This window comes from Mobula birostris, chromosome 28 (assembly GCF_030028105.1).
Source record: "Mobula birostris isolate sMobBir1 chromosome 28, sMobBir1.hap1, whole genome shotgun sequence".
Lineage (NCBI taxonomy): Eukaryota > Metazoa > Chordata > Chondrichthyes > Myliobatiformes > Myliobatidae > Mobula > Mobula birostris.
This window is the reverse complement of record NC_092397.1, coordinates 39,462,087-39,487,765: the sequence shown is the minus strand read 5'-3', so window position 1 is coordinate 39,487,765 and position 25,679 is coordinate 39,462,087. Positions and strand designations below refer to the sequence as shown.

General features: G+C 46.2%; 1 protein-coding gene across 2 annotated transcripts in view; it reads right to left on the bottom strand.

The window, feature by feature from the left end:
• Nucleotides 1-22,313, bottom strand: part of LOC140189091 (uncharacterized) — an 87,601-nt gene extending 65,288 nt beyond the window's left edge. For both annotated transcript variants that reach the window (XM_072245792.1, XM_072245791.1), the window contains exons 1-2: nt 22,223-22,313; nt 21,401-21,511 (exon numbers count right to left, since the gene is read on the bottom strand). In XM_072245792.1, coding sequence (XP_072101893.1) covers nt 21,401-21,511; nt 22,223-22,281 — 170 coding nt within the window. In that variant the 5' untranslated portion in view covers nt 22,282-22,313. The remainder of the gene's footprint in view (nt 1-21,400; nt 21,512-22,222) is intronic.
• Between the last annotated feature and the right edge of the window lie 3,366 nt (nt 22,314-25,679).

Genomic DNA, 25,679 nt, shown 5'->3' with positions numbered 1-25,679 from the left:
AGAGGCCTGCTTGTCAGTCTTTCAGCCACTGGGCACTGGAGTTATCTGATGCTTCTTTCTCCCATATACTCTTCCCGTACTCCTCAGTTGCTGTTTTGGTTGGTTCAGGTACTAGTGTGTTGTTGCTCTGGAACTGTGCAAATACTTTTCCTGGTTCGCTGGAGAAGAGGGCATTTATTCGCTTGGCCTTTGCGTCCTTAGTGTACCTCTGTGGTCTGGTAGCCAGAGCTGCTAACTGGTGCTTGGCAGTTTCCAGGACTTCAGCTATAGACATACCTCTTCTGTACTTTCTTAGCAGCTGATATGAGACTTTGATATTCACACCTTTCCGAAGCTCAGTCAGTCTGCTGACCTCTGCCCTTGTGATTTTCATCTTGGTTTCCTATCATTGTCTCTGGGGGAGGGGGGGTTATAACAGTACTCTCCACTGTATTTCATTTTGTAGCCCAGCATTTCTAGGACTGCTGCTGCCAATGCATGTATCAGGTTATAGGTCTCCGTTACATTGGAGATCGCAATTGTGAGTGGTGTTTCATTGGCTGCTTCTAACATGCGGTCTGATGGAATTTTATCACTAAATCTGGGAACCCTATTTCATTGATTTGACAGTCAAAACAAAAAGGAGATGGATAAATAGATAGATAGATAAATATTTATTTATTTATTTATGGCTCGGGTGCCTAAGACCTTTGCACAGTATTGTATTTATCAATGTGGAGCGGAGAGCGAGCTTGTAAATCCGGTGGGAGCAAAGGATGTTGGGAATGGTGAGGGTGGGGCGCCGCAGGAGGGGTGTGGGACAGGGGGCAGAGAAACAATGCCAGGGGCGGGGATTAAAACTCCCTTTTTCAGAGCTGGGAGAGAGAGCAAACAAATTAGGTTTAAATTGGACAGAGGGTGGGGAAGGGATGTATGGTACAAGGGAATATCTCCGATGGGGTGTGAACCGGATTGCCGTGAAGTGTAACACACAAAGAATGCTAGAGGGACTCAGCAGGTCAAGCAACATCCAAGGAGAGGAATGAACAGTCAAGGGTCTCGGTGCAAAGCATTGCCTGTTAATTCCTCTTCATCTGAAATGACTCGGTCTGAAACGTCGACTGTTAATTCCTCTTCATCTGAAATGACTCGGTCTGAAACATCGACTGTTAATTCCTCTTCATCTGAAGGGTCTCCACTGGGCAGAAAGCACAGAAGCCTGAAATCCCACAGCACAAGTACAGCTACTTCCCTTCAACCATTTGGTTCTTGAACCCACCAACACAGCCCTAATCACTACAGTTTGGCAACTCTTTACATTAAAATGGACTCTCTTTGTTTTAATTGTGTTCTTTCTTGTAAAAATTGTGTGTAGTTTCTGCTTCTCTTCTGAATACTGCTCTGTACCTGTGACGTGGCTGCAGGTAAGATTTGCATTGCACCTGTGTATAGATGTGTGTAGGACCATAAACTCGATGAGTATAAATGGCATGAAAGCTGGCTTTTTACCGCAGAAGTAGTGTGCATTACAAACATGACATAATTTCCATAAACTTCAACTAACATAAGTTATACTTTGTTTATTTAGCGATACATTGGCCCTTCGAGCTGCCCCGCCCCAGCAACCGCACAACACCGATTAAGACTAACCAAATCACAGGACAGTTCACAATAACTAGTTAACCTACCCGGTACGCTTTTGGACTGTGTGAGAAAGCCCCCACGTCCCACGGGGATGACGTACAGAGACTCCTTACGGAACAGTACCGGAATCGAACTCCGGACTCCGGAACGCCCTGAGCTGTGCTAACTGCTACACCACGGCGGCACTCATGGTAAGTCACACATAACTTTCACGACAGAATATACAAAAATAAACATGATATTAGTGCAAGTTGAGTAGTCCGAATTAGAATTTGTGTTTTTCTGGTCCGTTGAAGAAGCTGTTGTTGAACCTTGAGATGTGAGTCTTCAGGCTCCAGTACATCCTGTCTAATGGCTCTATCGAGAAGACAGGTGTCCCAAATGGTGAGGGTCCTTCATGACAAACATAGCCTTCCTCAGATATTACCAATCTCTCCAATCACCTCCGGTTCAAGTCTGTTCCAGGATGACATACGGGGAGGGGTGTGGCTCTGGAAAAGCAGCTAGAGGAATAAGAGGACAAGTCCATGTGGCCCAGCAAGTCTGGATCCTATTCAATCCTACCTTAGAAGAAGGCTTGACAGTGGCTATACTTCATGTAGCATTTGAAGAGATTTGCTGTGACATGAAAGACTTTTTACAGACGTACTGTGGATTCTGACTGCTTGCTGTGGAGGCTCCAATGCACAGAACTGAAAGAAAAAGCTGTACACACAGCTAGCTCCATTATGGACACAGTCCTCCCCACCATCAAGGACGTCTTCAAAAGGTGGTGCCTCCTGAAGGTGGCACCATCACAAAGGGCCCTCACCGTCTGGGACAGGCCCTCTTCTCATTGCTACCATCAGGAAGGAGGTACAGGAGCCTGAAGACACACACTCAATGTTTGGGGAACAGCTTCTTCCCCTCTGCACAAGATTCCAGAATGATCCGTGAGCACCACCTCACTATTTTGCTCTTTTTCTGCACTATTTATCTATTTATTTTTGTAACCTTTCTGTGTATTCCATTGTACGTTTGTCTCAAAACAGCAGGTTTTGCGACATATGTGTGTGATAATAAACTGGATTCTGATTCTGAGTCCTTCAGGACCAAAATCTATCGACGTGAATCTTTAACATCCACACTAATTGAGCTTCCATAGAGAAATTCACATTTTTGTGAAAATCTTTCCCTTACTGTCAGTTCCAAGTGACCAGCTGCTTACCCACACGCTGTATTACCTGGGTCAGGACTCTCCAAGTGACCAGCTCCTGATCTATAATCTGTATTACCTGGGACAGGACTTTCCACTGACCAGCTCCTGATCCATAATCTGTATTACCTGGGTCAGGACTCTCCTCGTGACCAGCTCCTGATCCATAATCTGTATTACCTGGGTCAGGACTCTCCTAGTGACCAGCTCCTGATCCATAATCTGTATTACCTGGGTCAGGACTCTCCTAGTGACCAGCTCCTTACCCACACGCTGTATTACCTGGGTCAGGACTCTCCAAGTGACCAGCTCCTGATCTATAATCTGTATTACCTGGTCAGGACTTTCCAACTGACCAGCTCCTGATCCATAATCTGTATTACCTGGGTCAGGACTCTCCTAGTGACCAGCTCCTGATCCATAATCTGTATTACCTGGGACAGGACTCTCCAAGTGACCAGCTCCTGACCCACAAGCTGTACTGCCTGGGTTAGGACTCTCCAAGTGACCAGCTCCTGATCCACAAACTGTACTGCCTGGGTCAGGACTCTCCAAGTGACCAGCTCCCAACCCACAAGCTGTACTGTTTGGGTCAGGGCTCTCCAAGTAACCAGCTCCTTACCCACAAGCTGTACTGCCTGGCTCAGGACTCTCCAAGTGACCAGCTCCTGATCCATAAACTGTACTGCCTGGGTCAGGACTCTCCAAGTGACCAGCTCCTGATCCACAAACTGTACTGCCTGGGTCAGGGCTCTCCAAGTGACCAGCTCCTTACCCACAAGCTGTACTGCCTGGGTCAGGACTCTCCGGGTGACCAGCTCCTGATCCACAAACTGTACTGCCTGGGTCAGGACTCTCCGGGTGACCAGCTCCTGATCCACAAACTGTACTGCCTGGGTCAGGGCTCTCCAAGTGACCAGCTCCTTACCCACAAGCTGTACTGCCTGGGTCAGGACTCTCCAAGTGACCAGCTCCTTACCCACACGCTGTACTGCCTGGGTCAGGACTCCCCAAGTGACCAGCTCCTTACCCACATGCTGTACTGCCTGGGTCAGGACTCTCCGGGTGACCAGCTCTTGATCCACAAACTGTACTGCCTGGGTCAGGACTCTCCGGGTGACCAGCTCCTGATCCACAAACTGTACTGCCTGGATCAGGGCTCTCCAAGTGACCAGCTCCTTACCCACAAGCTGTACTGCCTGGGTCAGGACTCTCCAAGTGACCAGCTCCTTACCCACATGCTGTACTGCCTGGGTCAGGACTCCCCAAGTGACCAGCTCCTTACCCACACGCTGTACTGCCTGGGTCAGGACTCTCCGGGTGACCAGCTCCTGATCCACAAACTGTACTGCCTGGGTCAGGACTCTCCAAGTGACCAGCTTCTGATCCACAAACTGTACTGCCTGGGTCAGGACTCTCCAAGTGACCAGCTCCTTACCCACAAGCTGTACTGCCTGGGTCAGGACTCTCCAAGTGACCAGCTCCTTACCCACAAGCTGTACTGCCTGGGTCAGGACTCCCCAAGTGACCAGCTCCTTACCCACACGCTGTACTGCCTGGGTCAGGACTCTCCGGGTGACCAGCTCCTGATCCACAAACTGTACTGCCTGGGTCAGGACTCTCCAAGTGACCAGCTCCTGATCCACAAGCTGTACTGCCTGAGTCAGGACTCTCACAAGGGCAAACCTCACAACATCAATGGTGTCATGTCCTGTGAGAACTATAAAGAATCAATTTGCCTTACCGCAGCACTCTGTGTGTACCAACAGGCTCTCAAGAGCCAGAGATATTGGTCACCAAGATTTGGAAAGGGAGCAGATGAAATTAGCCATCTAGCTCATTGACCCTTCTCCAGACAGATCTTCAACTACGACACCCTCTTCCAGAACTCCCTGCACAATTTTATTAGAGTAACCTTTTTTATGCCATGCACCAATACCATTAAGTAAGGGGTCCGTGAACCCCTGATTCAGAGAGACAGCACGGTAACAGGACCTTCTGGCCCTGTGAGCCCAATTACACCCATGAGACCGATTAACCTAGTAACTGTAGGTCTTTGGAAACCCACACAGTCACGGGGAGAGTGTGCAAAGTCCTTACAGACAGTGGGATGATGGCGGGTATTGAACCTGTGTCGTTGGCGCTCTAATATTGTTCTGCTACCATGCTGTACACTCTCTTCAATTACTTCATGTTCAGAATGAACACAATACTCGAGTCTCCACAGTCTCCAAATATTCATCTTCAAGTAAATAAATTTCTCCTCATCTCAGTTCTGAACAGCCAGCCCTTTATTCTGAGGCTGTGGAGCTAGGGTACACAGTACTATATTTATCAACATGGAGCGGAGAGTGAGTTTGTAAATCTGGCGGGAGTGAAGGATGTTGGGGATGGTGAGGGTGGGGCGCCGTGGGAGGGGTGAGGGACAGGTGGCAGAGGAAATGTGTCAGGGGTGAGTGGGTGGAGAGAGTTCAGACACATCCAGCTCTGAGACATCAGGCAAGATCATTTGATTCCAAACAATTGGTTTATTGATCATTACAGAATGTCCCTCTGGTGCTTCCCGCTCCCTCCCCTCTCCCTTCCCCTTTTCCCAACCATGATTCCCCTCTCCCTGCCCCCTTCCCACTCTCAGTCCACATATCAGGATCAGGTTTATCATCACTCACATATGTCATGAAATTTGTTTTTTTTTTGGGGCAGCAATACAGCGCAATACATAAAATTACTATAGTACTGCGTAAAAGTCTTAGACGACTTAGCCATATATACAATGCCTATAAAAAGTATTCACCCCCTTGAAAGTTCTTATGTTTTAATGTTTTACAACATTGACTCACAGTGGATTTAAGTTGGCTTTTTTGACACTGATCAACAGAAAAGACTCTTTTGTGTCAAAGTGAAAACGGATTTCTACAAAGTTATCACAATTATTAAACACATAATAATTGCATAATTACTCACCCCCTTCAAGTCGGTATTTAGTAGATGCACCTTTGACAACAATTACAGCCTTGAGTCTGTGTGGATAGGTCTCTGTCAGCTTTGCACTTCTGGACACTGCAGTTTTCCCCCATTCTTCTTTACAAAACTGCTCAAGTTCTGTCAGATTGCATGGGCATCGTGCGTGAACAGCTCTTTTCAAGTCTAGCCACAAATTTTCAATTGGATTGAGGTCGGGACTCTGACTTGGCCACTCCAGGGCATTAATTTTGTTGTTTTATAAGCCATTCCTGTGTAGCTTTGGCTTGTTGAAAAACAAATCTTCTCCCAAGTCGCAGTTCTCTTGCAGACTGCATCAGGTTTTCCCTCCAGGATTTCCCTGTATTTTGCTGCATTCATTTTACCTTCTACCTTCACAAGCCTTCCAGGGCCTGCTGCAGTGAAGCATCCCCACAACATGATGCAGCCACCACCATGCTTCACGGTGGGGATGGTGTGTTTTTGATGATGTGCAGTGTTTGGCTTACGGCAAATATAGCATTTAGTCTGATGGCCAAGAAGCTCAATTTTGGTTTTATCAGCCAAAGAACCTTCTTCCAGCTGATTTCTGGCAAACTCCAGCCGAGATTTCATGTGAGTATTTTTCAAGAGTGGCCTTCTGTTTGCTACTCTCCCATAAAGCTGCGACTGGTGAAGCACCCAGGCAACAATTGTATGTGCAGTCTCTTGCATCTCAGCCTCTGAGGCTTGTAACTCCTCTGGAATTGTCATAGGTCTCAAAGTACCCAGGACATCTTCAAGGAGCAGTGTTTCAGAAAAGCAGCGCCCATTATTAAGGACCTCCAGCACTCAGGGCATGCCCTTTTCTCACTGTTACCATCAGGTAGGAGGTACAGAAACCTGAAGGGACACACTCAGTGATTCAGGAACAGCTTCTTCACCTCTGCCACCCATTTCCCAAACGGGCATTGAAGCTTTGGACACTACCTCACTTTTCTTTAATATACAGTATTTATGTTTTTGCATGCTTTTTTAATCTATTCAATGTACGTAATTGGTTTACGTGTTTGTTTATTATTATTGTGTTTTATTTTATTTATTATTTTTTTCTCTTTGCTATTATGTATTGCATTGAACAGCTGCTGCTAAGTTAACAAATTTCACGTCACATACCTGATTCTGATGGCCTCCTTCACTAGCCCCCTTCAGTTTTTGAGGACGGCCTGCTCTAGGCAGATTTACACCTGTGCCATATTCTTTCCATTTCTTGATGACTGACTTAACTGTTCTCCAAGGAGTATTCAGTGACTTGGAAATTTTCTTGTATCCATCTCCGACTTGTGCTTTCCAATAACCTTTTCGCGGATTTGATTAGAGTGTTCCTTTGTCTTTGTGGTGTAGTTTTTGCTGGGATACTGACTCACCAGCAGTCGGACCTTCCAAATACAGGTGTATTTTTACTACAATCAATTGAAACTCCTTGACTGCACACAGTGATCTCCATTCAACTGATTATGTGACCTCTAAGACCAATTGGCTGCACCAGTGATGATTTGGTGTGTCATATTAAAGGAGGTGAATACTTAACATAGAAACATAGAAAATAGGTGCAGGAGTAGGCCACTCGGCCCTTCGAGCCTGCACCGCCATTTATTATGATCATGGCTGATCATCCAACTCAGAACCCCGCCCCAGCCTTCCCTCCATAACCCCTGACCCCCGTAGCCACAAGGGCCATATCTAACTCCCTCTTAAATATAGCCAATGAACTGGCCTCAACTGTTTCCTGTGGCAGAGAATTCCACAGATTCACCACTCTCTGTGTGAAGAAGTTTTTCCTAATCTCGGTCTTAAAAGGCTTCCCCTTTATCCTCAAACTGTGACCCCTCGTTCTGGACTTCCCCAACATCGGGAACAATCTTCCTGCATCTAGCCTGTCCAATCCTTTTAGGATCTTATACGTTTCAATCAGATCCCCCCATAATCTTCTAAATTCCAACGAGTACAAGCCCAGTTCATCCAGTCTTTCTTCATATGAAAGTCCTGCCATCCCAGGAATCAATCTGGTGAACCTTCTCTGTACTCCCTCTATGGCAAGGATGTCTTTCCTCAGATTAGGGGACCAAAACTGCACACAATACTCCAGGTGTGCAATCAATAATTTTATATTATATATTTGTAATTAATTTAGATCACTTTGCACAGATCTGTTTTCACTTTGACACAAATGAGTCTTTTTCTGTTGATCAGTGTTAAAAAAAAAGTCAAATTAAATCCCCTGTGGTTCAATACTGTAAAACGTTAAAACAAGAAAACTTCTGGGGTGGGGGGGGGGGTTGAATACTTTTTATAGGCACTGTATGTGCCCAAGATTTTTGCACAGTTGTTTTCTTTTGGGCAGATGTGACAGAGATGGACATGTATGAAATTATGGGAAGCCTAGACAAGGTGAAAAGTAAGCATCTATTTCTCTTGGCAGAGAAGTCAATAACTTCGGTTCATAGTGATCAGAATGCTCTTCCCTCTTCACCAACTCCCCAACTCCCTCTTCTCCAGGTATTTTTCCATGCTCTTATCTCATCCCTTACTGATATCAGGGACCCAAGATGAAGGAGCACTGTGGTCTCCTGAAACCACGCACAGATTAGGGGCAGCCTTGCAGAGCAATTTTGGTTGAATCTGGAGAGTGGACCCTAAGCCTTGAGTTACCTGTCACCACTCTAACTTTTCTGCCCGCGACTCCACCGCTCTGCTGTTGCCAAGCCCATCTTTAGGAATCTCATCTACCTTCTGGTTTGCAAGGTGGGAGTGAATATCACAAATGGCGATGAAGCATCCCTCTCTGATGAACCTAGTCCCTTTGATCGGGTGAATAACAATACACTTGCATGAGCCCCCTCGGTACCCGATAACCCCGTCATCTCAGTCTTGGACATTCTTCAGGAGGGTATCAAGGTTTGATGGTGTCCTTGGTCTCGAGTGTTTAAAAACCTGCACTGGCCAACTGTCTGGAGTGTTCAGACACATCTTTAACCTCTCTCTCCTAAGGCCTGCTTCAGGATAGCATCTTTTCTAATAGTGACTTGCATCAAGAGCTACCGTCTGGTTGTGCTTACGTCATTGTGATGAAGTGCTCTGAGCGGTTGGTTACGGCTCAGATCTACTCCTGTCCCAGCAAGGACTTGGACCAGCTTCAATTCACCTATTACCATAGGTCTACAGCAGTGGCTGTCTTGCTGGACAACACAAACATTGACTACAGCACAACATTCAACACCATCATCCCCTCAAATCTTATTATCAAGCTCCGAAACCTGGGCCTCTGTATCTCCCTCTGCAATTGGATCTTCCACTCCCTCACTGGGAGAACACAATCAGTACGGAATGGAAACCTCCTCTCCTCCTTGGGGCTGCATGTTTAGCCCCCTGCTCTATTCTTACAACAGCATGGCTCCAATGCCCTGACTCACCCACTGACACATTTCCTCTGCCACCTGTCCCTCACCCCTCCCACGGTGCCCCACCCTCACCATCCCCAACATCCTTCACTCCCGCCAGATTTACAAACTCACTCTCCGCTCCATGTTGATAAATATAGTACTGTGTACCCTAGCTCCACAGCCTCAGAATAAAGGGCTGGCTGTTCAGAACTGAGATGAGGAGAAATTTATTTACTTGAAGATGAATATTTGGAGGCTGTGGAGACTCGGGTATTGTGTTCATTCTGAACATGAAGTAATTCAAGAGAGTGTACAGCATGGTAGCATAACAATATTAGAGCGCCAACGACAGCAACGGGTAGCAAGTATGAAGAACTGGGCCTGACATGATCCACACCCATTGGCTGAAGAAGCTAACAGCATTACATACACGACTGGCAGCTCAAATGAACCCGCTGCTTGAAGTGGGCTCCCGCCCTGACTGATTAACTCAAGGATCCTCAAAAGGAGTAACACCTTCAAACTACCGGCATATTACCTGCCTGGCAACAACATGGAAGCTCCTGTCAGGCATCTTAGCCACCAAGCTGAAGGAATATGTGTAAATTCCTGAGCCCTGCTCAGAGGGGGATTGGTATTGGAACCAGAGGCTTCAAACACCAACAAAACAGTCTTGCAAGACTCCAGACCAGGCAAACCAACCCAAATACAGCCTGGAATGACTACCAGACAGCATACGACTCAGTGCCCCACACATGGGTCCTGGAATTCCTGCCTCTGTCAACAAGACACGAAAGACCTTCATCAAGAACTCAATGGCCCATGCTAGAAGTTAACTCGAAGCACAAGTGACCGTCAGATGTGGAGTATACCAGAGTGATACACCATCCCCACAGCCTTTCTGCATAGGTTTGAACCCGATCCCTGAGCCAGAGCATCTCAAAGAGTGGATATGGGTACAGATTCAAGAGTGGAGTGACCATCAGCCATCATGGATGACATCAAGCTATATGCCAGGAATGAAAGAGACATTGACTGACTGATCCACCTGATGTCCAGTGACATCCAGATGTCACTTGGACTGGAAAAGAGGCAAACTCATCAAGACTGAAGAGTCGAGATACCTGAAGACCACATACCAGATGAACAGGATGGCTACACATACTTGGGGATCCTGCAGGTGCATGGAAAGAGGACACAAGGAAGGCTGCAACATCCAAGTATCTCCAAAGAGTGAGACAGCTGAATGGGAAGAACAAGATCAGAACCATCAACGCATTGGATCTACCAGTCATCAGATACCCAGCCGCAATAGTGTGCTGGCCAAGGACCGAACTGGAACTAGAAGCCGTTGACATCAAGTCCCAGAATCTACTAAGGATACATGGAGATTCCATCCAAAGTCCAATGTCGAGCGACTGCACACCCAATGGAATAAAGGAGGATGGGGACTTGGAAGTGCCAAGGCCACAGTCCTGGAAGAAATGTGAAACATCCATGAGTAGGTCAGGAAGGTGGCCCATGAGGACGGCCTGCTGGGAGAACACCTCAGACAGCAGGCAGGGGACATGGAAATGGAAGTGGGTGAAGCAGAGCCAGAGGACCAAAGGCCATGGCAGGACAAGCCCCTGCACGGGATGTACCATTGCCAGATATCAGAGGTGGCTGACATAAGAAAGGCCTCCCAATGGCTGGAAATGGCAGGGCTAAGGGACAGCACAGAGGTACTGCTCATGGCTGCACAAGGACAGGATCTGAGCACAGGAGCATTAGAAGCAGGGGTCAACCACACCAGACAAGACCCAGGCTGTTAAAGAACCCACTGAAACCATCCAGCACATAATAGCAGGGTGCAAGATGCAGGCAGGGATAGCATACACTGAACAGCACAACCAAGCTGCAGGAATTGTGTACAGGGACACCTGCGCTGAGTATGGATTTAAATGTATGGAGTACTTAAATGCACGCAGCATAAGGAATAAGGTGGATGATCTTGTTGTACAGCTACAGATTGGCAGGTATGATATTGTGGCCATCACTGAGACCTGGCTAAAGGATGCATGTCTCTGGGAGCTGAACGTCCAAGGATACACGGTGTATCGGAAGGATAGGAAGGTCGGCAGAGAAGGAGGCGTGGCTTTATTGGTAAGAAATGATATTAAATCATTAGAAAGAGGTGATATAGGATCGGAAGGTGCAGAATCTTTATGGGTTGAGCTAAGTAATAGCAGGGGTAAAAGGACCCTGATGGCAGTTATTTATAGGCCTCCAATCAGCTGCAGGGATGTGGACTACAAATTACAACTGGAAATAGAAAAGGCTTGTCAGAAGGGCAGTGTTATGATAATTGTCGGGGATTTTAACATGCGAGTAGATTGGAAAAATCAGGTCGGCACTGGATCTCAAGAGAGAGAATTTGTAGAATGTCTGCGAGATGGCTTTTTAGAACAGCTTGTTGTTGAGCCCACTAGGGGATCGGCTGTACTGGATTGGGTATTGTGTAATGAACCGGAGGTGATTGGAGAGATTGAGGTGAAGGAACTCTTAGGAGGCAGTGATCATAACATGATTGAGTTCACTGTGAAATTAGAAAAAGAGAAGCCGAAATCTGATGTGTCGGTGTTTCAGTGGAGTAAAGGAAATTACAGTGGCATGAGAGAGGAACTGGCCAAAGTTGACTGGAAAGAGACACTGGCGGGAAAGATGGCAGAGCAGCAGTGGCTGGAGTTTATGCAAAAAATAAGGAATGTGCAAGACAGGTATATTCCAAAAAAGAAGAAATTTTCGAGTGGAAAAAGGATGCAATCGTGGTTGACAAGAGAAGTCAAAGCCAAAGTTAAAGCAAAAGAGAGGGCATACAAGGAAGCAAAAATTAGTGGGAAGACAGAGGATTGGGAAGTTTTTAAAACCTTACAAAAGGAAACCAAGAAGGTCATTAAGAGAGAAAAGATTAACTATGAAAGGAAACTAGCAAATAATATCAAAGAGGATACTAAAAGCTTTTTCAAGTATATAAAGAGTAAAAGACAGGTGAGAGTAGATATAGGACGGATAGAAAATGATACTGGAGAAATTGTAATGGGAGATGAGGAGATGGCAGAGGAACTGAACAAGTATTTTGCATCAGTCTTCACTGAGGAAGACAGCAGGATATCAGACACTCAAGGGTGGCAGGGAAGAGAAGTGTGCGCAGTCACAATTATGACAGAGAAAGTACTCAGGAAGCTGAATAGGCTAAAGGTTGATAAATCTCCTGGACCAGATGGAATGCACCCTCGTGTTCTGAAGGAAGTAGCTGTGGAGATTGCGGAGGCATTAGCGATGATCTTTCAAAAGTCGATAGATTCTGGCATGGTTCCGGAGGACTGGAAGATTGCAAATGTCACTCCGCTATTTAAGAAGGGGGCAAGGAAGCAAAAAGGAAATTAGAGACCTGTTAGCTTGACGTCGGTGGTTGGGAAGTTGTTGGAGTCGATTGTCAAGGATGAGGTTACAGAGTACCTGGAGGCATATGACAAGATAGGCAGAACTCAGCATGGATTTCTTAAAGGAAAATCCTGCCTGATAATTTTTTGAGGAAATTACCAGTAGGCAAGACAAGGGAGATGCAGTGGATGTTGTATATTTGGATTTTCAGAAGGCCTTTGACAAGGTGCCACACATGAGGCTGCTTAACAAGATAAGAGCCCATGGAATTACAGGAAAGTTACATACGTGGATAGAGCGTTGGCTGATTGGCAGGAAACAGAGAGTGGGAATAAAGGGATCCTATTCTGGTTGGCTGATGGTTACCAGTGGTGTTCCACAGGGATCAGTGTTGGGGCCGCTTCTTTTTACATTGTACATCAACAATTTGGATTATGGAATAGATGGCTTTGTGGCTAAGTTTGCTGACGATACGAAGATAGGTGAAGATAGGTAGTGCTGAGGAAACGGAGAGTCTGCAGAGAGACTTGGATAGATTGGAAGAATGGGCAAAGAAGTGGCAAATGAAGTACAATGTTGGAAAGTGTATGGTTATGCACTTTGGCAGAAAAAATAAACGGGCAGACTATTATTTAAATGGGGAAAGAATTCAGAGTTCTGAGATGCAACGGGACTTGGGAGTCCTCGTACAGGATTCCCTTAAAGTTAACCTCCAGGTTGAGTCGGTAGTGAAGAAGGCGAATGCAATGTTGGCATTCATTTCTAGAGGAATAGAGTATAGGAGCAGGGATGTGATGTTGAGGCTCTATAAGGTGCTGGTGAGATCTCACTTGAAGTACTGTGGGCAGTTTTGGTCTCCTTATTTAAGAAAAGATGTGCTGACGTTGGAGAGGGTACAGAGAAGATTCACTAGAATGATTCCGGGAATGAGAGGGTTAACATATGAGGAACGTTTGTCCGCTCTTGGACTGTATTCCTTGGAGTTTAGAAGAATGAGGGGAGACCTCAGAGAAACATTTCGAATGTTAAAAGGCATGGACAGAGTGGATGTGGCAAAGTTGTTTCCCATGATGGGGGAGTCTAGTACGAGAGGGCATGACTTCAGGATTGAAGGACGCCCTTTCAGAACAGAAATGCGAAGAAATTTTTTTAGTCAGAGGGTGGTGAATCTATGGAATTTGTTGCCATGGGCAGCAGTGGAGACCAAGTCATTGGGTGTATTTAAGGCAGAGATTGATAGGTATCTGAGTAGCCAGGGCATCAAAGGTTACCGTGAGAAAGCGGGGGAGTGGGACTGAATGGGAGAATGAATCAGCTCATGATAAAATGGCGGAGCAGACTTGATGGGCCAAATGGCCTACTTCTGCTCCTTTGTCTTATGGTCTTATGGACATTTGCCCTTCACAGCCCCACAACTCTATCCCTGCTCCACTACCAGGTTCTGTAACTTTCTACCACCTGCACAGCCCGCCATTACTTTCTAGAACAACCGCCCATCCACAAGAAAATACACGCAGTGGCCACTTTATTCGCTACCTCCTATATCTAATAAAGCAGCCACTGAGTGTACGCTCATGGTCTTCTACTGCTGTAGCCCATCCACTTCAAGGTTCGATGTGTTGTGTGTTCTGCACTCCACTGTTGTACCCTGTGATTACTTGTTACTGTTGCCTTTCTGTCAGCTTGAAACAGTTTGAACATTCTCCTCTCACCTCTCTTATTAACAACACATATTCACTCACCAAATGTTTTCTGCACTTTTTCAAACCATTCTCTATAACTCTAGATTCTGCTGTGTGTGAAAATCCCACCCCGTCTGGCACCAACAATCCTTCCACGGCCAAAGTCACTTGGATCAAATTTCTTCCCCATTCTGATGTTTGGTCTGAACAACAACTGAACCTCTTGACCGTGTCTGCATGCTCTTATGCACTGGGTTGCTGCCACATGATTGGCTGATTGGATATTTACATTAACGAGCAAGTGTACCTAGTTAAGTTTCCGTTGCATGTATAATAAAAATATAAAATGAAGTTAAAAAGAGAGAGAGAAATGGTGTTCACTTTTCCATTCCATCTGACAGTGCTTTTTTCATTATTAACCGTGCATGATGACAACACCACAGCCAGATAGAGTTGGGTAATTCCTGTCATTCGAGCATGAAAACCACACTGAGACTGATTTTGTGCATTGAATTTATACTTTTTTTTCTTGACAGGTTACCCAATTAAGGTTGCCATGGTTCATCCATTGATAAAAGGAACCATTGACTTGAAGCATTCGTCTACTTCCATCCTCAGAATTGCTGTCTAACCTGCTGAGTGCTTCCAGTATTTTCAGAGTTTCTGCATTTTGCTTTCGGATTGCTGTCACTTTCATTTTTCTCAGCTCTTTCAATAACTCGGTCATTGTTGAGCCAGCCTACCGAACTCATTGCTGCCTCAGGATCAGAGTCAGAATTGTTCTAATGACTTATGGTTCTTTTTTTTTTTTTATCTCTGTAGAGGTACAGCATGGAACAGACCCTTCTGGCCCCTCGAGCCACTCCGCCCAGCAACCCAAATTAATTTCCAGCGTAATCGGGTGGGGGCAATTTACAATGACCAACCACTAACCAGTACGTCTTTGAACCATGGGAGGAAACTGGGGCGCCCGGAGAAAACCCACACATTCTACGGGGAGGAGGTGCAGACTGTGCGGCCAGGCACAGCTCAAATGCCATCTATAAATTTGCTGATGATACAACCATTGTTGGCAGAATCTCAGATGGTGACCAGAGGGTGTACAGGAGCCAGATGGTGACCAGAGGGTGTACAGGTGGTGACCAGAGGGTGTACAGGAGCCAGATACATCAGCTAGTGGAGTGGTGAGGCAGCAACAACCTTGCACTCAACATCAGCAAGACCAAAGAACTGATTGTAGGGTAAGATGAGGGAACACACACCAGTCCTCATAGAGGGATCAGTAGTGGAGAGAGTGAGAAATTTCAAGTTCCTGGGTGTTAGTATCTCTGAGGACCTAACCCAGACCCAACATATTGATGCAGCTATAAAGAAGGCAAGTCAGTGGTTATACTTCATTAGGAGTTTGAGGAGATTTGGTATGTCACCTAAACACTTGCAAACTTCTACAGTAGTACAGTGGAGAGCATTCTAACAGGCTACATCACTCTCTAGTATGGGGGCACTACGGCACAGGATCAAAGTAAGATGCAGAGAGTCCTAAACTTAGTCAGCTCCATCAAAACGGCAGCGCCCATCATTAAGGACCCCCACCACCCAAGACATGCCCACTTCCCATTGTTACCTTCGGACAGGAAGCACACGCTGAACAATTCAGGAACAGCTCCTTCCCCTCTGCTGTCAGATTTCAGAGTGGATATTCGGACAGGAGGCACACGATGAACAATTCAGGAACAGCTCCTTCCCCTCTGCCGTCAGATTTCAGAGTGGATATTCGGACAGGAGGCACACGATGAACAATTCAGGAACAGCTCCTTCCCCTCTGCTGTCAGATTTCAGAGTGGATATTCGGACAGGAGGCACACGATGAACAATTCAGGAACAGCTCCTTCCCCTCTGCCGTCAGATTTCAGAGTGGATATTCGGACAGGAGGCACACGCTGAACAATTCAGGAACAGCTCCTTCCCCTCTGCCGTCAGATTTCAGAGTGGATATTGAACCCACCACACCACCTCACTACTTTTTTGCAGTACTTATTTAACTATTGTGTGTGTCTGTGTCTACATGTTATTTACTGTAATTCACAGCTTTTTTCTCTCTCTATTATAGTACTGCTGCTGTAAAGTTAACAAATATCACGTCCTCCATTAGTCTTGCGAGACCATGGATCCGCGCCTGGAAAGTCTTCACTCTCCAGGGCACAGGCCTGGGCAAGGTTGTATGGAAGACCAGCAGTTGCCCATGCTGCAAGTCTCCCCTCTCCATGACATCGATGTTGTCCAAGGGAAGGGCATTAGGACCCATACAGCTTGGCACCGGTGTCGTCGCAGAGCACCGTGTGATTAAGTGCCTTGCTCAAGGACACTTGTCATATGCCGGTGATATTAAACCTGATTCCTTACAGACGACACCAGAATAGAACTCCAAACTCCAACACCCCAAGTCGTAACAGTGTCGCGCTAACTACTAAGCATAAGGTGAAATTTATTGTTTTGTGGTAGCAGTACATAAGAAGTACAATTAATATAAAGTACAAAAATACATACTGCAGTAAAGAGGTAATGTTCATGGGCCACACAATAACCTGATGGTGTAGGCAGAGAAACATCCCAATTGTTGAATGAGTACTGTCAGCCCAATGGCAGTAACGAGAAGAGGCACAATGACCATTTTGTATTACCAAAGGCTCTTTTTTGTTCTAATTTGTGTTTTTCCTCACATAATTTATGCTGTTAATTAATGTTTCTTGTGAATGTTGTGTATCCAATGCTACGTTCAAAGTGAATTTATTATCAAAGTACAGGTGCACAATTCCTTATCCCAAATTCTTGGGGCCGGTTGCATTTCAGAATTCAGAAGCTTTTGGATTTAAGAAAATTGATGATTATATTGATAATTAACCTGTCTCAGTGCGGGTGGACTTTACGACCCGGGAGAGCTCCGGACCTACGCACATCCTCCCGTATACTTTATATCATCTCTAGATTACTTATAATACCTAATACGATGTAAATGCTATGTCAATAGTTGTTATACTGTATTGTTTAGGGAATACTGACAAGAAAAAAAGTCTATGCATGCTCAAACAACGTGTGCTGGAGAGAGAACTTCCGGGTTTTCCCGATCCACGCTCTTTTTGACATTTTCACAGTGAAATTAAACACAAAGTCAACAGTGAACACAAAACATATAGTTAAGTGGGATAAATAAAGACTACAAATACTATTACAGTTTTATTAAACATTCAATAAAACATAAAAATATACAGCTTCAAACGAACCGAATCAAACACATGGTAAATAACTTAAATACTATAGGACATATACAGGTTCAAACTAAGCTAGTTAAGTTGCATTACTTCTGGCAAACAAAGCTAAGTACTCTACAGGTACCTGATGGGCCAGGAATAGGATTCTCAAGTTGTGAAGCAGCACTACGACAGACAACATTTTTGAAAGACTTCTCCAAGTGTCATCTGTCTCATTAACATAGATTTATGCCTAAGCAATCTCTCTTTAACTAAGTAAACTGCCATAATCTCTCGCTCACTGATAAATGCACGTTGTTCAAGGCCAGCAATTAACTGATCACACATTTTCACCATATTGTCTATGGGGCTTTTCTCACCTGTGCTCACTATGTCATCATCATCACTACTATCTTCATGATTATCTGTACTTAACACCATTTCAGCAATTTCTCCATCACTCAAGGAATACACAACAGGTGCATCATTGTCACTGTTCAGCGTTTCTTCGATGTCAGCTTCCTCTAACTTATTTACACTTTTGTTCGTTAACATTTTAGTGTAAGTTACGAGGTTTGATATCATCATCTTCTCACTAGTGACACGAAATCCTTCAAAGTCTTGATCTGTAGGTTCGTTTACATCAAACATCGTTGTAGGCCAAAGTCTGTGCCAAGCATTTGTTAATGTTAATCTATCAACATCATTCCCAGCATTAGCAACTGCGTAAATGGCATCCTTAACATTGAACTCTTTCAGGAAGTCTTGGATTTCTACTCCTCTGTTGACTGCAGAAAGCATACAATTCAAAAAATAGTCTTTATACTTGTTCTTCATGGAGCGTAAAATTCCTTGGTCACAAGGCTGATGCCAAATAGATGTCACCCTGGGGGCGGGGGTGGGGTGGGGGGCAAGTAAACTGCGAAAACATCACCTTTCACAAGAAGTTCGGCAGGGGGATGTGCGGAGTAGTTGTCAGGAGCAATAAAACTTTACAGTTTTCTTCCAGCCCAGCTTGCCTGCAATGAGCTCGTGCCGCTGGTACAAAGTGGTTATTGAACCAGTCAGAAAACATTTCTCGGGTTACCCATGCTTTCTTGTTTGCATAATAATGCACAGGTAAATTGCGTACAGCTTTCAGACATCTCGGATGTTGGCTTTATCCAATCACTGCCAACTTCACCTTGTGTGTGCCTGCTGCATTGGCACACCCAAGAATAGTTAACCTGTCCTTAGCATCCTTAAAACCTGTTGGTGCTCCCTCATCAGCCATTGTTAATGTTTTTCTAGGAAGGTAGTGCCAGTACAAAGCTGTTTCATCAGCACTATAAATTTGTTCAGGTCTTCATCAGAGATTATCTTGGCAAATTCGTCAACGTAATTTTCAGCTGCTTCGTGATCAGCAGAAGCTTCTTCCACCACAGATTTTCAGATATTTTACACGATGACACTTCTTAAATTTCTGCAGCCAACCCTCTGAATACTGACACTCACCGTCAATGTTCAGTTCTTCATGGTATATTCTAGTTTGTTTCATGATCAACATGCGGCGTACATCGCTTCTTCTTTGTCTAATCCACTCAATCAACACACAGTCAAGATCTTCATTTTTTGCCCTATGCATTGTTTTCCTATCTTTCATTAGTTTATGGTCATCATTGTCACTATAAAACTTCAGTAACTTGTCTTTGTTTCTTTAAATCATATACAGTAGCAGTTCTGACACCATATTCTTCAGTAAGGTGCCGCACAGATACACCACGCTCAGCTTCTGCAATAACTCCATTTTCTGCGTTATTGATCGTGATAGATGCTTCCTTCTCTTGTTCTCATTGTTACCCATAGGGGTATCTGCAGCTCTTTTTGACATTTTCACAGTGAAATTGAGCACAAAGTCAACAGTGAGCACACAGCGAACAGCAAATGAAGTTTTTTTCGCCAACAGCTGAGTGACATCAGCTGTCGGCAAAAAAAATTTCAGTTTTCGGAGCTTTTAATTTCAGAATTTTGGATAAGGGATTGTGGACCTGTACATACAAGTCACCCTGAGATTCAATTTCCGGAGCGCACCCTCAGCAAATCTATAGAGTAATAACTATAACAGGATCAATGAAAGATCAACCAGATTGCAGAAGGCAACACCGTGCAAATGCAAATATAAGTAAATAGCAATAAATGAAGGTCCCTAGGTTGTGGAAACATCTCAATGATTGGGCAAGTGAAGTTGAGTGTAATTATCCCCTTTAGTCAAGAGTCTGATGGTCGTGTGTAGTAACCATTCTTGAACCTGGTCATGTGAGTCCTGAGGCACCTGTACCTCCTCCCTGATGACAGCAGCGAGAAACGAGCCTGGCCTCGGTGGTGGGGGTCCCTGATAATGGATGCAGCTTTCCTGTGATAGTGTTTCGTGTAGATGTGCTCAACGGTTGGGAGGACTTTACCTGTGATGGACTGGGCCAAATCCACTACTTTTTGTCAGAGTTTCCATTCCAGGCCAGTCAATACACTCTCCCACTACACAACTATAAAGTTAGTCATAGTCTCAGATGTCACGCCACTTCTCTGCAAACTCCGAAGGAAGTAGAGGAACTGCCGTGCTCTCTTTGCAACTACACTTATGTGCTGGGTCCAGGACAGGTCCTCTGAAAGTGTAGCATCCAGGAATTTAAAGTTGCTAACCCTCTCCACCTCTGATCTTCCGAGGAGGTGATGGACCTCTGGTTTCCCTCTTGCGAAGTCTACAATCAGTTCCTTGGTCTTGCCGACATTGAGTAAGAGGGTGTTGTTACGACACCGCTCAGCCAGGTTTTCAGTCTCCCTCCTATTTGCTGATTCATCACCACCTCTGACTCAGTCCACGATGTTTGTGTCATCAGCAAACTTGAATATGCTGTGCTTCGCCACACAGTCCGAAGTGTACAGCGAGTAGAGCTGGGGGCTAAGCACACAGCCTGTGCTGATGGAGATCGTGGAGGAGATGCTTTTGCCAATCGTAACTGACTGGGGTCTGCAAAGGAGGAAGTCCAGGATCCAATTGCACAAGGAAGTATTGAGGTCTTCGAGCATATTGATTAGTTTTAAAGGGATGATGGTATTGAATACTGAATCCTGATGTATGTATCTTTGCTGTCCTGATGTTCCAGGATTGAGTCAAGAGCCAATGAGGTGGCATCTGCTGCGGACCTGTTGCCCAGGTGGGCAAATTGGAGCGGATCCTAGTTGTCTCTCAGGCAGGAGCTGATACGTGCCCATGGTGCTGCTGCAAGTAAGTTTTTCATTGCACTTGCGCATATGACAATAAACTCAACTTCAACTGCAAAACACACAAGATGCTGGAGGAACTTAGCAGGTCAGTCAGCATCAACGGAAATGAATAAACAGTTGACTTTTTGAGCTGAGACCCTTCTTGAGATCTGGAAAGGAAGGGGGAAGGCGCTAGAATAAAAAGGTGGGGGTGAGGGGAAGGCGGGTAGCTAGAAGATGATGGGTAAAGCCGGGTGGGTGGGAAAGGTGAAGGGCTGGAGAGGAAGGAATCTGATGGGACAGAAGAGTGGACCGTAGGAGAAAGGGAAGGAAGAGGGGACCCACAGTGGTGATAGGCAGGTGAGAAGAAGTAAGAGACCAATGTGCAGAATAGAAGAAGAGGGGAAGGTGAGGGAAGTGGGGTTTTTTTGCCAGAAGGAAAAATTGATATTCATGAAATCGGGTTGGAGGCAACCTAGTTGCTTTGGATTTCTAGCAAATGCAGACTTCCTCATTGACTTCAGGGTTGGTATGCACCCTGAAAGCCAAAAAATTAACAACCATTTGATGGTTTGGGCCAGTGTTTTTCAGTGAGCTTACCTGATGTGGTGACTGTATCGCATTTTGAGTTTGTAAACGGTCCTCCCCGCATGGATCAACCGTGTCTCTGGCAGAGGGTACATGAAGGCTTTCAAACCCATTATGCCGTTACTACAAGGAGACAGGAAAGAGACATTAACATTACCCAAATCTACCTAGGGCTCATAATGCCCAATCTTATCTCAAAAGTCCACGGTGCCCACATCCACCTGAGGCCATCACGAAACTGTGCATTGGTCGAGGGCCCAATCCGCTCAGAGGTACAAGGCATCAACCTGAACTCCAGAGTTAAGTGTGAAGAAACCAGCCCAGGCAGAACCTAGCCCTTACACCCTGTCAGATGTGCCCAGCCTACCCTATCCCATGGCCCAGCCTTACCTCAGGGGATTTACACCCCATCCCAGTGCCCAAGGGAGACATACACTATCCGAGAGCCCAGCCTTAACCCAGGGGGTATCTTACCCCTTCCCAGTGCCCAACCTCACCTCAGAGGGCCTTATACTCCACCTCAGTACCTAGCCAGTCTGTAGCACTCCTTATATCTCATCCCAGTGCCAAGCCTCACTCCATGGGGCTTTTTACCACATCTCAATACCCATCCTTATTCCAGAGGGCCTATACCCATTACAAAGCCCAGCCTTACCCCGGGGGCCTTAAACCACACCCAGTGCCCACCCTTACCCTATTCCCCCCCTCCCGGGGGCTATTTCTCCCTCAGTTTTAATGTGTCCACATCAGACCAGGCCCCCCGGGCATGGGCAGGACCTGGTCCTCAGGGTGTCCAGACTCACAGCTACCAAACCCACACCAGGGCCCACTTACTCGGCGCTAGCGCCTGGACCCGGCCGAATGAGGGTGGGAGGGGAGGAAAGACAAGACATCTACTTCAAACCCGCGGAACCTCAGCGCAGCGCCGCCATTTAAAATTTCCCGCCGACTCCGCTGAGGGAGCGCGGCCGACCACAAGCCCCGCCCCCGGCCCCGCCCCTCGGCCGCCCGTCCAGGCTGGCCATTAGCCCCGCCCACTGCTGTCCGTCATGTATCAGCCCTGAGCCCCGCCCCTTGCCCTGAACCAGGCCGCGCACAGGCTCCGCCCCCTGCCGTCAATCAGGAACGCTCAGCCCCTCCCCACAGACCCCGCCCACTGAAGTCTCCACGCCCCTTTCCTGACCTTTAACCTCCCCCTTTCCCCAAGCATGCCCACCTCTCCAGGAGGGAATCCCAAACCTCATGTAGGACAATCAGATATAGGAGCAAAATTAGGCCATTTGGCCCATCGAGATTTCTCTACTATTCCATCATGACTGATCCATTTCCTTCTCAATTCCAAATGAACAACATCCACTGTTATTTCTTTAAAGAATTCCAACAGACTGGTCAGGCAAGACTCCCCCTTGAGGAAACCATGCTGACTACAGCCTATTTTACCATGTACTGCGCCTCTGGTAGTCACTGGTTATGGCCTCTCTAGGGCACAAGCCAGGGCAGAGTTGATATGGAGATCCGTCTGTTGCCCATGCAGTGGGACCCCGCTCTCCGTGCTGATGACAGGCCCAAAGGAACGACGAGAGTCAGTACAGTTTGGTCCCAGCAGCATCGCAGGAGTTGCCGCTTCGGTGCTGGGTACAGCAGTCAGACGCCTTCGGGACCCTGACTCCGGATTTTCCTTGGGGTTTACTCCCAAAGCCTTTCCCGTGAGCGGGTATAGCCGCAAGGCAGCGGAGGTTTGAAATCGGAGTTTCCCTCTCCTAGATGAGCTGCCATCTGTGGTTAACGAGCCCCATCTGCCCGGAGCACCAGTGGCCCGCCTTTGCCCCTTCTCCTGTCAGTGAGAGCAGCTCCGCCGGGCCTGAGAACTGTGCCACATGTGAAGGTCAGGAGCTGGACTTGGTTGTCAGAGGCTGTTTGAGACGCACGCCATGAAGAGCATTTATTTAGCAGTGGGAGCTTGTCTGTAAACTGAAATCTCATCCTTCATAATGAATTCCAACATTTTCCCAACTACTAAATCAGGTTAATTGACCTATAATTTCCTTTCTTCTGCCTCCCTCCCTTTTTAAAGAGTGGAGACACATTTGTAATTTTCCAGTCCTCCAGAACCATTCCAGAATTCTTGAAAGATCATTACCAATGCCTCCACAATCTCTTTGGCCACCTTGTTCAGAACATTGGGCTGTAGTCCATTAGGACTAAGTGACTTATCCACCTTCAGACCAGTCAGCTTCCCAAGCACCTTCTCCTTAGTAATGGCAACTTCACTTACCTCTACCCCCTGACACATTTGAACTTCCAGCATACCGCTAGTGGCTTCCACAGTGAAGACTGATGCAATATACTCCTTCAGTTCATTTGCCAATTCCTTGTCTCCCATTACTACCTCTCCAGTGTCGTTTTCCAGCGGTCTGATATCTACCTCACCACCCTTTACTCTATGTACAGTCTATCTTTCAGGATCCTCTTTGAGGCTCACTTACTTTTGTATTCCACCTTTTCCCTCTTTTTGACTTTTTAGTTGCCTTCTGTTGGTTTTTAAAAGTTTCCCCATCTTCCCACTTATTTTTGCTGTAATTATATGCCTTCTCTCTGGCTTTTACATTGACTTTGATTTCCCTTCTCAGTGACAGTTGTGTCATCTTGTCCTTAGAATACTTCTTCTATGGGATGTATCTATCCTGCAACTTCTGAATTGCCCCCATAAACTCCAGTCGTCGTTGTTCTGCTGTCATCCCTGCTGGTGTCCCCATCCAATCAGCTTTGGCCAGCATCTCGATCATGCCTCTCTAATTCATTTTACTCCACTGTAATACTGATACATCTGACTTTAGCTTCTCCTTCTCAACTTGCAGTGTAAATTCTATCATATTACAATCACTGTCCCCCAAGGGTTCCATTACCTTAAGCTCCCTGATCAAATCTGGGTCCTTACACAACACCCAATCCAGAATAGTTGATTTCCCTGTGAGCTGCTCTAAAAAGCCATTCTACAAATTCCCCCGCTTGAGATCCAGCACCAACCTAATTTTCCCAATCTATCTGTATATTGACATCCCCCATGACTAATGCAACATTGCTCTTTTTACATATCTTTTCTATCTCCCATTGTAATTTGTTGCCCACATCCTGGAAGCCTGTATAAAACTCCCATCAGAGTCTTTTTTACCTTTGCAGTTCCTTAGCTCTACCCACAACAATTCTGCCTCTTCTGATGCCATATGTTGGCACATGGCCAAGTGGTTAAGGTGTTCGTCTAGTGATCTGAAGGTTGCTAGTTCGAGCCTTGGCTGAGGCAGCGTGTTGTGTCCTTGAGTAAGGTACTTAACCACACATTGCTCTGCGATGACACCGGTGCCAAGCTGTATGGGTCCTAGTGCCCTTCCCTTGGACAACATCGGTGTTGTGGAGAGGGGAGACTTGTAGCATGGGTAACTGCTGGTCTTCCATACAACATTGCCCAGGCCTGCACCCTGGAAACCTTCTAAGGTGCAAATCCATGGTCTCATGAGACTAACAGATGCCTATAAGATGCTATATTACCTCTTTCTAAGGATTTGATTTGGTTTTTTACCCACACTCATGCCTCCCCCTTTGCCTAGCTGCCTGTGTTTTCGATACAAGATGTATCCTTAGATTTAAGCTCCAACTATGATCTTCCTTCAGCCACAACTCAGTGATGCCCACAACATCATACCTGCCAATCTCTAACTGCAGTACAAGGTCATCTACCTTATTCCGTACACTACACACATTCAAATACAACGTCTTCAGTCCTGTATTCATCGTCATTGTTGACTTCTTCGTTATGCTTCATGCCGTATGACGTGGGTGATCGTTCTTGGTCAATTTTTCTACAGAAGTGGATTGCCACTGCCTTCTTCTGGGGAAATCATCCTCACAGGACGGGTGACCCCAGCCACTATCAGAGATTGTCTGCCTGGCGTCAGTGGTCACATACCCAGGACTTGTGATCTGCACCGGTTGCTCATACGACCATTCACCACCTGATCCCACGGCTTCACGTCACCCTGATCGGGGGCTGAGCAGGTGCCACACCTTGCCCAAGGGTGACCTGCAGGAAGGAGCGCCTTTGGTAGAGGCGTACCTCCACCCCGCCACCTGAACTACCGCAGGAGACCAACACCCACGACCACTCTCGGAAAGTTGAAGGGACTCAGCGACTCGCTGTCTGTAATGCGGGTCTCCCGGCGCCGCCTGTTTACCTTCGTTAAGTTTACTTTGATTGGCTCGAGGATTCTGTGTTAAGACACTCGAACTTTTACCG